The 15,067-nt window shown below is 36.8% G+C and overlaps 1 protein-coding gene across 10 annotated transcripts in view; it reads left to right on the forward strand.

The window, feature by feature from the left end:
- The window catches only part of LOC110462155 (nucleolysin TIAR-like), a 290,371-nt gene that overhangs the window by 252,504 nt on the left and 22,800 nt on the right, over nt 1-15,067 (forward strand). For all 10 annotated transcript variants that reach the window (XR_002464240.1, XR_002464241.1, XR_002464243.1 and 7 more), the window contains 3 exons: nt 3,506-3,581; nt 10,693-10,798; nt 11,185-11,277. Coding sequence is in view for 3 of the 10 variants with exons in the window: in XM_021516014.1 (XP_021371689.1) it covers nt 3,506-3,581; nt 10,693-10,798; nt 11,185-11,277 (275 nt within the window). In the remaining 7 variants the exon portion in view is untranslated. The remainder of the gene's footprint in view (nt 1-3,505; nt 3,582-10,692; nt 10,799-11,184; nt 11,278-15,067) is intronic.

Genomic DNA, 15,067 nt, shown 5'->3' on the forward strand with positions numbered 1-15,067 from the left:
TAAGGTTTTTTTGTAACTGTTCATTGACATACCACAATCATAAGGCTTTTGTGTAACGGTCCATTGACATACGACAATCATAAGGTTTTGGTGTAACAGTTTATTGACATACGACAACCATAAGGTTTTTGTGTAACAGTTCATTGACATGCGACAATCATAAGGCTTTTGTGTAACAGTTTATTGACATACGACAACCATAAGGTTTTTGTGTAGCAGTTTATTGACATACGACAATCATAAGGTTTTTGTCTAACAGTTTATTGACATACGACAATCATAAGGATTTTGTGTAACTGTTCATTGAAATACGACAATCATAAGGTTTTTGTGTAACAGCTCATTGACATACGACAATCATAAGGTTTTAGTGTAACAGTTCATTGACATACGACAATCATCAGGTTTTTGTGTAACAGTTCATTGACATAAGACAATCATAAGGTTTTTGTGTAACAGTTTATTGAGATACGACAATCATAAGGTTTTTGTGTAACGGTTCATTGACATACGACAATCATAAGGTTTTAGTGTAACAGTTCATTGACATACGACAATCGTAAGGTTTTTGTGTAACAGTTCATTGACATGCGACAATCATAAGGTTTTTGTGTAACAGTACATTGACATACGACAATCATAAGGTTTTTGTCTAACAGTTTATTGACATACGACAATCATAAGGTTTTTTTGTAACTGTTCATTGACATACCACAATCATAAGGCTTTTGTGTAACGGTCCATTGACATACGACAATCATAAGGTTGTTGTGTAACGGTCCATTGACATACGACAATCATAAGGTTTTGGTGTAACAGTTTATTGACATACGACAACCATAAGGTTTTTGTGTAGCAGTTTATTGACATACGACAATCATAAGGATTTTGTGTAACTGTTCATTGAAATACGACAATCATAAGGTTTTTGTGTAACTGTTCGTTGACATACGACAATCATAAGGTTTTTGTGTAACTGCTCATTGACATACGACAATCATAAGGTTTTTTTGTAACGGTCCATTGACATACGACAATCATAAGGTTTTTTTGTAACAGTTTATTTACATACGACAATCATAAGGTTTTTGTGTATCAGTTTATTGACATACGACAATCATAAGGTTTCTGTGTAACAGTTCATTGACATACGACAATCATCAGGTTTTTGTGTAACAGTTCATTGACATAAGACAATCATAAGGTTTTTGTGTAACTGTTTATTGACATACGACAATCATAAGGCTTTTGTGTAACAGTGCATTGACATACGACAATCATAAGGTTTTTTTGTAACGGTCCATTGACATACGACAATCATAAGGTTGTTGTGTAACGGTCCATTGACATACGACAATCATAAGGTTTTGGTGTAACAGTTTATTGACATACGACAACCATAAGGTTTTTGTGTAGCAGTTTATTGACATACGACAATCATAAGGATTTTGTGTAACAGTTCATTGACATACGACAGTCATAAGGTTTTTGTGTAACAGTTCATTGGCATACGACAATCATAAGGTTTTTGTGTAACGGTTCATTGACATACGACAATCATAAGGTTTGTGTGTAACAGTTCATTGACATACGACAATCGTAAGGTTTTTGTGTAACAGTTCATTGACATACGCCACCCATAAGGTTTTTGTGTAACAGTTCATTGACGTACGACAATCATAAGGTTTTTGTGTAACTGCTCATTGACATACGACAATCATAAGGTTTTTGTGTAACAGTTTATTGACATACGACAACCATAAGGTTTTTGTGTAACTGTCCATTGACATACGACAATCATAATGTTTTTGTGTAACAGTTCATTGACATACGACAATTATAACGTTTTTGTGTAACAGTTCGTTGCATCATTGACACATGACATTCATCAGATTGCTGTGAACCATCCATAACATTGCCAATGTCAAAACAGCTCTTCATACAATTTATTGTCACTAGCTATCCTCAATTATTTTACACAAGTATAACAGCTAGTTCATCATCACTTCAGCTTTTTGAATTTTGGTCATGATGATTTGAATTTTTTTATTTATTTATTTATTTATTCTTAGGAATGACAATTCTTCCATTCAACAGTCACAAAAAGACAATTTTTTCTCATTAATAAGGATTTTAGTTGGATACAATTAGACCATGTGACATTTAGTGTTCCCATGGGAACGCACATAGAAAGACAATCTTTTTAGACCTTAAAATTCTTTATAAATAGTGACGTTAAGTTGGCAGCTGTCAAACTACCACAAGAGGGGACCTTGAACTGTTTCCCCAGTGTGCAAGGTCTAACTTTCAATTTGTAAATTGAAAATGCTTTGTGTGGTGAAATAACGCTAGCATTTGTTCATTTAAGACATTATAATGAACGAGTCTTGACTTAAATTTTTAGTAGGGAAGTTCTGAAATTGTGCCAAGAATTAAAAAGAAGTATTTTATTATTGCGCTAAAGGAAGAACAGGTTCTTGATACATTCCCTTTATTTGATTCAGCATTTAACTCTTTTTCTGAAATTGACATCTTAACTGAATATTTTGTGTTGGACGTATCTTATACATTTAATATAGCAACAGTTGTAAGGTCGGTTTTGTTTTTGTTTTTTTACAAGTATGTTTTCTATATATATTTGAAATGTGTCTGAGCGACCCGCTATGTTAAAAACCTCCTGTCTTGTAAAAGTTAAGTTTTCTTCCACCTTTTAAAGATCAGGACAAATGTGCACATTTTTGCTGGTAAAAAAATCTACAAATTCTTCAAAAAATCTTCCGTTACCTCCCCTGAGTTGGTAAATCAGGCACAAATTTGGGACAAAAAAAATCAGTATAAACTAAACATAATTGTTAGAACCCAATTCATGCAACTTATACAACAGTTTCCTAATTCCGCTTCAAGTGTCGCTTTAGACAAGTTTGTTTATATCTAGAAGTTTGAATTCATCCTATCTTTAGACTACTGTACTTATTTATTCTACTGATTGCTTCATTTTTATAGATTCTATAAAAGGTATGGCCCTGAGGTGTTGAGTTTAAAAAACAAACATGTGTATAACTATATTTGGTAAAACCAGATAATGTTTAATGTGAAAAATTTCCATTTCAGTTATGCATCACAATAACTATCTTCTTCGTGAATTGTTTACCAATTTAAGCATCCATTATCTGCTCCCAGTAGAAGGGAGTTTAGTCCTGCTGATGGAAGCATTCTGTTCTTGTATGTTGGGCTGGAGAACTCGCCCAAGGGAGACAAATGGTCTTGAAAATCCTTTCTATGGAAAACAAGTGATGGATGCTAATAGGCTCACTAACATATTAAAATATTTATTATTACTTCATGAAAAATGAACTTTACATGTTATGAAAAACTTGATGTTTAGTAATTATTCAATTTTGATGATTGCAAATATAGAGATTCAGTAAGATGTTTGAAATGAAAATCCTTAATATTTTGTTTGTTTGTATATTTTTGAATTTTTACAATCTGTTTTCTTTTCTAGTGACTGCAAAATCATCCGAGACCCCCAGACATTGAAATCCAAAGGATATGGTTTTGTCTCATTCGTTAAAAAAACAGTAAGTACCTGTAATCCAATTTATTTACACTTCACCATGAGGAGTGTGTTGTTTGTTTGAGCTTTACATGTCCCAGCGACAGCGGGGCTCATATGAGGGCGGCACTACGAGGAGAGTAGATTGGTTGTAGTCACTTCAGTAGTGGAATCAGACAGTTCAGTTTAGGATGGAGTGTTTATCAAGAGTTTAAAGTCAAATATTCAAGTCCTAGACTAATGTTCTTCAGGATCTCTGCATACTCGAACTCATGTCCTCATGTCAACTTTCTTGGAACGGGAGATTTTGAAACCAGTCAACATACAGTATAGTATTTTTTCAATTGAAAAAAAAAACACAAAAAAACCCCAACAATTATGAAACTGATATAAATCACTCTTGTTGGCCCGGCTGTTAGCACACTTAATGTTGGAGAAAACCAAAGTACCCTGAGAAATCCATATGGTCAGGCAGGTGACCCCAAACTTTTTCACATCGGATTGGGGAATCGAACCCCAGCCGCCTTCGTGAAGGGCAAGGACGATATTCACTGCGCCACCACTTACGTTTCGTTGACACCAAACTAAAGCGTATCCAGATAAGGTAGCGTATAACTTGCCTGGCAAAGACTTATTAAAAGTAAACAAAATTTATGATCTTGGTATTGATAGCTTGACCAGGTTACCTGGTTGGTGGTGTGCTGATAGAGTTCATGCAGAGAGTTCCCTGTCCAAATTCTTTTTTTTGGCAAATTCCGTAGTCCTAAAACAAAATACACTTATATTCAACTACCTCCATATAAATATAGCCTTTGAACAATTTTTGAGTTACAAAATGATAGCGAAAAATGGCAAACAAGGAGAAGTTTTTTTTTATTTTACATTCATTTTCTTGTAAGTTCATGTAGTTCAAACAAAACAAGTTAGCAGTATTCCAAAGAGAATCTCGCTAAATGCAAGCAAAATTGATGAGAGATTTATTTTTAGCAGGTATCAATGTAAGATAGCTTATTTAATGGCCAAAATGAGGACAAATCGGCGGAATTAAAGGATTAGACTTTCCTGTCGTATTAATGATTGGATATCAGGAAAGTTAGTGGACGCGAGTATTGTGTCTGTCCACACTCTTTGACGAGCACAATCTCTCGGGGGAGGAAGCGTCAATGGTGAAAGATGGTTACAGTCCTGCCACAGGATCGGTGAACTCCCTGGCTAGTTGCAAAGTGAATGATTAATGGTCCATGTTGGCAAATCCAACAGCTCAACCAGTGTTACATCGGGCCAGAGATGGCGGAAGTGTTGTCAATCTCGACACAAGTTGTACAGGGGCTTTCCTCCTCCTAACCTCATCAGTTATCTTCCCAGAGCTTAGCTCACACGGGGCAGTAATGGTCACCTACGGTCAACCGGCGCCATGTTGGTGGTAATCCATATTCCAGCTTTAGCCATTGATTTTCAATCAAAACAACAAGAGACACATTAACATGTTTTGGGATATAAACTGGTGTTTACTTATGGTGACAAGACCAGCTGAGAAGTTTGGTGTAAGGCAGATTTTGTAGGGGATCAATGAGCAGTTAATGAACCACTATACACATCCTTAGACCTCTTGCCATTTAATTTAAAACAGACATTTTGTATTGCACTGATTTTCTGCTATTCATGTAGAAGTTATGTTTCTGAAAGAAAATAAATACAAATACATTTTGTGTAAATATTGTCACCTTTCCTTGAAATTCTGAGAGTAATCGGCCAGTCGCATCGCCATCTTTCTGTACTTATATACCCGTTCAGCTTGATATGAGTAATTAACACCAAACAATCATTTTTATAACTTGATAAAGGTTTTATTCATTAATCATTCAGAAATACATAACACGGGCAACTTTATGAAGTATCTAACATTATTGACTTGTTGTAAATAAGCGTTTTAAGGACTCTGAATGTCATTTTAATTGCACAGTGTCATGCAAACAGCAATTTGTAGCGATTTAGTTCATTGAACACCTCAGTACTTAACTATATTCCTATCTCTTTATAAAAGTGGAACAATTTTACTATCAGTAGGCTACAATAAATAAACAAATGGAAAATGTGTCACTGACACAGTATGGCGGGTCCTATGTCATAGGTCTACATTTAAGCTCAATAGGTTGAAAATAAGCCACTTCCACAATGTTGAAGATCTCTTTGAAATGCAATCGCTGCATTGACTATTTTTAATTCACAGTTTTCACAAACAAATCCAAAAATAATTGATCCTGCAAATCCCCATTTTTAGGTCACCTGAGCTTTAGCTCAAGTGACCTATTGCTATCCGTTTTCGTCCGTCGTCGTCCGTCGTACGTCGTCCGTCGTCCGTTAACATTTTACATTTCAAACTTAAAGTCAAGTTCTGCTGGGCCGATTGAACTGAAAGTTGATAAGAATGATCGCCTCATGGTCCTGACAAAGTGTTGTTATTTTTCGGGTCGATCAGAAATCCAATATGGCCGCCACGGCCGCCATTTTGAAAACCTATTTCAAACTTAAAGTCAAGTTCTGCTGGACCGATTGAACTTAAAGTTTGTAGGAATGATCGACTCATGGTCCTGACAAAGTGTTGTTATTTTTCAGGTCAATCATAAATCCAATATGGCCGCCACGGCCACCATTTTGAAAACATATTTCAAACTTAAAGTCAAGTTCTGCTAGGCCGATTGAACTGAAACTTTGTAGGAATGATTGACTCATGGTCCTGACAAAGTGTTGTTATTTTTCAGGTCGATCAGAAATCCAATATGGCCACCACAGCTGCCATTTTGGTAAACTATTTCAAACTTAAAGTAAAGATCTACTTGGCCGATTGAACTGAAACTTTGTAGGAATGATCGAATCATGGTCCTGACAAAGTGTTGTTATTTTTCGGGTCAATCAGAAATACAATTTGGCTGCCATGGCCGCTATTTTGCTACTAAGTTCTAATAGGCCGATCTCACTTAAAATTGGTCTAGGAATGATCAGCTCATGGTCCTGACAAAGTTAAGTTAACATTATACTTTTTTTTACTCAAATTGGTACATATTTCAACAACAAAAATAAATACTATAGACTCAGGTGACCGTTAAGGCCCATGGGCCTCTTGTTAAGTAAAAGTAGCTTACTGTACTTTAATAAACATTAAGTCACATGACATTCTCACAGTAAAGTCACATGACATTCTCACAGTAAAGTCACATGACACTCAGTGTGAAAATAAAAAGTCACATGACATTCTCACAGTAAAGTCACACGACACTCAGTGTGAAAATAAAAAGTCACATGACATTCTCACAGTAAAGTCACATGACACTCAGTGTGTAAATAGAAAGTCACATGACATTTTCAGGATAAAGTCAAGTGACATTCTCAGTGTATGCTGTAAAGTGGAATGGTGTTTTGAGTTAATTTTAACAACACTAATGTAGAAATTGTTAAGTTAAGGTTAACAGCGTCTCAAACTAAATATTGTGATTGAAATGGACTAAGAAAACTAAACTTGTTTTTGGTTTGTATCCATATGGAATATATATAGGGCTATCACAATATATCGTAAAAACAGGTATATCGCAATACACAGGTATTTCATATCGTACCATAACACAGAGATGAAATATCGCTATATCGCAATATTTTTCAAAAGCATATTTTTATGTATCTGCCTGGAGTTTTAACTTTGCTAATTACTACAAATTCTAACAGATATACCAATAAGCATAAAGCAGGCTTTTAATAGTTCAAATTTTGCAAAAGATGGTTAATTTGACAAAATCTTAAATCTATGTAATCCATATTATATATGATTAAGTTTATAATATTCTGACAACAACTTACTATAAAATTGAGCACATCCTTGCTATGACAATATATTGGGATACGTATCACAATATATCCATTCTGTATTGCAATATGTCATGGTACATTCTTGGCATATTGTGACACACCTAATGATATAACTTCAATATGACTTCAGGTAAAATGGCCGGTGAAATTTTCCTGTCATCTTTTTGACACTTATATGAACAAAACTTAAACCAATCCTTCCTCTGCAGTTTAAATGTCAATTAATGTGTTGATATTTAGAAAAGGTAAAGGATACATAAGCATAAGTTGAAACGATAGTGAGAAAAAATCTGACCTTGTAAGACGCTACCTTTATACTTGTTTTAATGAGAAATGTAATCAAACTAAATATGAGTGTATGGTTGATGCCCGTTTTAGTACATTTTAGTGGAGCACCGGCTAAGATAATCAAGGCTATTTATGTCACTGTTATAATTAAACCAATAGTCACTTTATTGTGAAACACTGTTGTCAAGGCCCCCATAATTTTCATTATCTTCATTTTGGGGTAGTATAATTTGTGTCTGTCAGCCAGTATGACTCAAACGCGAGGGTATTAGTGGATGGTTGCGGAGCTGATTAAAGACTAGCTGCTGTGAGCGCTGTTGTTTACCATCCAATGACATTACATTGATGGTGCTCATCGGAGGTTCGATTCCACAGGGTTGGTCCAGCCCTTTGGGACCGCTGTTCGGTGCGAAATCATTCTGGCCAGCACCGATATACCCATTTGGTATTGACATACAAAATTTACATACAATTCAGATCCATTGTGGAAGAAATGGGCTGGGAAGTCGTCTGTCACAGACACGAAATGTGTGTAAACGGCGGTCAGGGTCCGTCTACCACAGACAAATCCTGAGAACAGCTTAACTGGGCCTTACTCACCAGGTCATCGCCAGTCTGAAACTGCCTGGTTAACTTATCTCAGTCTGAGTTTTACCCGTCCGGTCATCTCAAGTCTTAACAAGGTCTGAAAATGCCTGGTTAACTTATCTAAAACTGCCTGATCAACTCATCTAAAACTGAGTTGTACCCATCCAGTCATCTCAAGTCTAACAAGGTCTGAAACTGCCTGATCAACTCATCTAAAACTGCCTGATCAACTCATCTAAAACTGAGTTTTACCCATCCGTTCATCTCAAGTCTTAACAAGGTCTGAAAATGCCTGGTTAACTTATCTCAGTCTGAGTTTTACCCATCTGGTCATCTCAAGTCTAACAAGGTCTGAAACTGCCTGATCAACTCATCTAAGACTGAGTTGTACCCATCCAGTCATCTCCAGTCTAATATGGTCTGAAACTGCCTTGTAAACTTATCTAGGTCTTGGCCTTACCAATCCGATGAACTTAACTCAGAATGAGCCTTAACCAATCTGGTCAACTTAACTCAAACTCAGCCTCTACCACTAGATCATCTTAACTCAGACTTAGACTTATCCACCAGATCATCTTAACTCAGACTTAGACTTATCCACCAGATCATCTTAACTCAGACTTAAACTTATCCACCAGGTCAACTTTACTTAGACTTAGCCTTACTCAAGTTCTGAAACTGCCTGGTCAACTTATCTAAGACTGAGCCTTCACCCACCTGCTCAACATAACTCAGACTGACCCTTAGCCACCAGATCAACTTATTTCAGACTGAGCCTTCACTCACCTGGTCAACCTATCGCAGACTGACCCTTAGCCACCAGATCAACTTATCTCAGACTGAGCCATACCCTTCTGGTCACCTTAGATACAATCAAGTGTAAAACCTTGTAGTTCCAAAGGACATTATCAAGTTGACATTGCAGGATAGCTCCAAAGGACTTCATCTTAAGTTGATAATATTTTGCTTCCAAAAATTTGATCAAGTTCACAATCGGTGATAGTGGGTAAGGACTTTATCAAGTTGACAATACTGTGATTCTACTGCATTCTGTCAAGTTGACAATACTTAAAGTCTCCTCAAGAGTGATTAACGACAAAGAATGTCTCATGGAAGGGAAAAAGCAGAGATAAAAATTTGTATTAGATCATTATAACTTTTGTTTAAATTATTGATCAAAACTCTAAGGGTTCGTGTACTGTTATGTATAACAAGGTTATTAATTGTAATCAGAACATTGAGCTTTCAGGATACACCCTTAATGAAAATCGTGTTCGTTCATCACTTATCAAATTTTCCGTGTCAGCGTGGCTCCCTTGTGGGTAATTTAATAATTCACCGTAAATTAAGAAATATGTATGTATAGCACACTTGTTGATTTATTTACATACAGACGGTAGGCCTTCTTCATAAACCGATTAGTACACACACCTACTCCGGAATCCAGTTTTAAAGTAATAAGAAAAAATAATTGTGTTATTGTACGGTTTATGCAGGTAATGCCTCTTCGTCTTAATTTAATTGCAATCAAGCGGTGTTGAACCATAATAGATCATTATGATGTACTCGTACATGAAATGCAAAAAGATTATAAATATTCTCCTAACGACCCCAATATACTTCTTCATAGTGCTCACACAGATCATAATAAAACTCAAGGGTTTAGAAAACTCTCAAATCTTCAATCTTCAAAATTAGCCTTGGATGTTGATATAATGGCAGAATAGCATGTCTGGACACATAGAAAAGTAACACATGCTTGGAGTGTTGACTCCGGTACGGTCGACGCATCTATATCCAGGAGCCAGCCAGCATAGTCTTCGTCATTGCCTGTTAAATAGTTAAGGATGTTAATGACATTTATTTGTAGATTGATTTCCGCAAATTGTAGCTCATTAGCCGATACTGCTACTGTGGTCTTAGATCGGAGAATTTGATATCTCTAGGTGATCCAAGGTTTAGCACTGTAAATTGCGTTTTTTTTTGTGTATGATTACCATATTTTTGTGTGTATTTACTGTATTTATTTCACATCTGTCTCTTGGTTTTATTTGTACGTACTTTAATTTGCAACTGAGCGGATGCTATTTCAACGTTGAAAGTAATGATATCAGAAAATAAGTAAACAAATTTAAATTTTGCAAATAAGTGCCCTCGCAAGTTAATACGAAAAGGATCTTTTGCCTAAATATGGTGATGTGCAATTTACTTTTTTTGTCTGTCCGTTCCTTATCTGCTGTTAAGCACTATAGAGGGTTTTGATATAATTGAATTCAGTATTTTTGTGTTGTATATAATTCTACTTAACAAATGTTTGATATCAAATCCATTCTTATAACCTCTCCCAGCCAATGAAAAATGCTATTCCTTTGTTTTATATGGAATTTGTATTTTTGCAGGACGCAGAAACAGCAATCAATGGAATGAATGGTCAATGGCTAGGAACCCGTGCCATACGAACTAACTGGGCAACCAGGAAACCCCCTGCACCGGTACCGAAAGAAAGTAGGTCGCAATCCCTCAACCTTAGTCACTTCAGTGCTTTACCAAAAGCAAAATGGTTTTAAACATCTGTCATGGTCAAAGTTTGGTCTTCTGAGCTATAAGACCAGAAGTGAAACCTCCACATCAAAATGAGGTCATTCCTGAACCTATGTTAAATTGCAATGACAACAGAAAAACTTATTATCAACCTTGTAACGATGTAAAAATAACATTTGTTTATGATGAGTCATTGTTTAGCTAATTATAAACTCATTCACCCCTGAAATTTCATAATGAATTATTCCAACTTTTGAAATGGAAGAGTTTAAATATGTCTTTAGGGGTGAATGAGTTAATGTAACTGACCAAAATTTTGATAAACCATATATATCATTATCTGCCCACAGCTGTAAAACAGATGTCCTATGATGAAGTATACAACCAGTCAAGTGCTACAAACTGTACCGTCTACTGTGGTGGCATAGCCAACGGTCTAACAGGTAAATATATAGTTACCTCTCTTCAGTATATGATAGGGCTGCGATGATTGTGCTTTCTACTGTGGTGGCATAGCCAACGGTCTAACAGGTAAATATATAGTTACCTCCCTTCAGTATATGATAGGGCTGCAATGATATATTGTGCAACGATATCGCGATATTTTGAATATGGTACGATACACGATATTTTTTGGAGGTCACAATACACATACAATATTTGCCAGATTTTATCGTTTCTGAATTTAGTTTACTCATATTGCCATTCCCAAATGGCGAGTGACAGCTCCAGATCAGCATGCAAGTCGAAAGATGTGAATTGTGTGAAACTTCATGCCCATTTTAGACCAAGTCTATTTTCTGTTGTAATATTGCTTATAAAATTTTGCAACATACCTTTTCTCTTCGCTTCTACTGTTACTATATGTATCACGATACGTATCGTATCGTGACCACAGTATGGTGATACGTATCGGATCGTGACTACAGTATGGTGATACGTATCGTCTCGTGACTACAGTATGGTGATACGTATCGTAGCTTGACCACAGTATGGTGATACGTATCGTATCGGGACTACAGTATGGTGATACGTATCGTATCGTTACCACAGTATGGTGTTACGTATCGTATCATGACCACAGTATGGTGATACGTATCGGATCGTGACTACAGTATGGTGATACGTATCGTTACCTCTCTTCAGTATATGATAGGGCTGCGATGATTGTGCTTTCTACTGTGGTGGCATAGCCAACGGTCTAACAGGAAAATATAGTTACCTCTCTTCAGTATATGATAGGGCTGCGATGATTGTGCTTTCTACTGTGGTGGCATAGCCAACGGCCTAACAGGTAAATATAGTTACCTCTCTTCAGTATATGATAGGGCTGCGATGATTGTGCTTTCTACTGTGGTGGCATAGCCAACGGCCTAACAGGTAAATATAGTTACCTCTCTTCAGTATCTGATAGGGCTGCGATGATTGTGCTTTCTACTGTGGTGGCATAGCCAACGGTCTAACAGGAAAATATAGTTACCTCTCTTCAGTATATGATAGGGCTGCGATGATTGTGCTTTCTACTGTGGTGGCATAGCCAACGGTCTAACAGGAAAATATAGTTACCTCTCTTCAGTATATGATAGGGCTGCGATGATTGTGCTTTCTACTGTGGTGGCATAGCCAACGGTCTAACAGGTAAATATATAGTTCCCTCCCTTCAGTATATGATAGGGCTGCAATGATATATTGTGCAACGATATCGCGATATTTTGAATATGGTACGATACACGATATTTTTTGGAGGTCACAATACACATACAATATTTGCCAGATTTTATCGTTTCTGAATTTAGTTTACTCATATTGCCATTCCCAAATGGCGAGTGACAGCTCCAGATCAGCATGCAAGTCGAAAGATGTGAATTGTGTGAAACTTCATGCCCATTTTAGACTAAGTCTATTTTCTGTTGTAATATTGCTTATAAAATTTTGCAACATACCTTTCCTCTTCGCTTCTACTGTTACTATATGTATCACGATACGTATCGTATCGTGCCCACAGTATGGGTATACGTATCGTATCGTGACTACAGTATGGTAATACGTATCGTATCGTGACTACAGTATGGCGATACGTATCGTATCGTGACTACAGTATGGTGCTACGTATCGTATCGTGACTACAGTATGGTAATACGTATCGTATCGTGACTACAGTATGGCGATACGTATCGTATCGTGACTACAGTATGGTAATACGTATCGTATCGTGATTACAGTATGGTGATACGTATCGTAACGTGACCACAGTCTGGGTATATGTTTCGTATGGTGACCACAGTATGGTGATACGTATCGTATCGTCACTACAGTATGCTGATACGTATCTTATCGTTACCACAGTATGGTGATACGTATCGTATCGTCACTACAGTATGCTGATACGTATCTTATCGTTACCACAGTATGGTGATACGTATCGTATCGTGGCCACAGTATGGTGATACGTATCGTATCATGACCACAGTATGGTGATTCGTATCGTATCGTGACCACAGTATGGTGAGACGTATCGTATCGTGACTACAGTATGGTGAGACGTATCGTATCGTGACTACAGTATGGTGATACGTATCGTATCGTGACCACAGTATGGTGTTACGTATTGTATCGCCATATTAATGTATTGTTGCAGCCCTAGTATTTGAGTTATATGTTTACCTTTGTTGAAGTGTATGGTTATTTGCCGTTGTGGAAAGCAAGTTTGTTTGTTATAACTGTAAATCAAAGTGTCCCCTCTCATGAAAAGTGCAGTTATCTGCCCTTGTTGAAAACAACAGAGATTTAAAGCACATACCAGTTTAGATATTTTTGTTGTGACATGAAATCTTGTACACAATGTGATTCTATCCTATTTCAATACCCTGTCTCCTGCACACCCACACACATGGAGGCAGTCACGTCCTTAAATGACCTTAGCTGTTAATAGGACGTTAAACAAAATTAAACCAAACCGAACAAATTCTATTTCAATTATTCCTGTTGAGAAGTCACCAGGTTTTAGACAGGTGACCATCACAACTGTTGTCTCCCAAATTCTTATTCCAGTTCTAGTTATCTCCCCTTCACTTTGAATTTTTAAGTCATCGGTATGTTTGATTACACCACAGCATGAGAGCCGTTCCTATTCGGCAAATCTATATAACGTTCAGTACATTTTCTGTTGAAAAAAGACCTGATATATTTGCTGGGATCTATTCTTAAGAAAAAAACTGACATTTGCAACACAAAGATTTCAACATTATAAAGTTGCAAATTTTTTCTTCATAAACCAACAGCCATTTTTGTTCAATGTATCTTGACTGTAGATGACAGGAAGAGGAGAGAAACAAATCTGATTATACCATTCTTTTCGCTGCTTCAGAAATTTTCATTAAAAAGGAACTTAATAAAGCTGTTCTACGATAGAGTTAGTGGCCTGGTGTCACGGTGTCCTGTCTCTGGCGGGGTCTGCGACCAGACGTTCATTCAAGACACACAAAATGAAATACAGCCTGTTCACATATTGCGTTATGTATTTATTATTGTGAAGCATGCCCCGACACTAATTGTTTCCATGTTTTACCCCAAATTTGATTCTGTTGCGGATGTGTGCCCAACATGCCGACCTGCCGAGCGAATTAGAAGAACGAGGTATGCTGGAAATTTTAATTTCCTGTGTGGGGAAGCTCTAAATCAAGCCTGTTCATTACTGACTCGGCTTTTGTCAGCCGAGCTACAAATCTGAATCTAGTTGAAATGGAGTTTTATAAGAAAGCACTGCCCCATTGCGGTCACACCGTGAAGAACGCATAACAAGTACAGAAGGGTCTCTCAAACTAATTTGAAGGACATTAGTGTTTTGCTCTACTAAGGCCTTTTTATCAAACTGAAGAAGATGTGACTTTTCACTGTCGGAGTAAGAGCACATACCAAAAAAATGTTGCCTGGTACCTTGACCCGGACCTTGTGAGGTAGCGAGATGATGTTGGAGGAGTTTCACCATGAAATCCCCAATTAGCAGCAACCAAGACTGTTAATTGGCTTTGGCAATGCGCATCTCCTTGCAGATCAATCTTCACCCTTACAAAGAGGATGTACAGCAAGGTTGAGATTGGATGTAAAAAAACCATTGTGCTAAATCTCGAAAGATTTATTTTGACATTAAAATGATAATGTGAGATTTTAGCTTTAGATATAGATCATTTGATTGGATGATTTTATCCAATCAGATTTTACTCCAAACACAAC

Source organism: Mizuhopecten yessoensis, unplaced genomic scaffold (genome assembly GCF_002113885.1).
Source record: "Mizuhopecten yessoensis strain PY_sf001 unplaced genomic scaffold, ASM211388v2 scaffold1429, whole genome shotgun sequence".
NCBI lineage: Eukaryota > Metazoa > Mollusca > Bivalvia > Pectinida > Pectinidae > Mizuhopecten > Mizuhopecten yessoensis.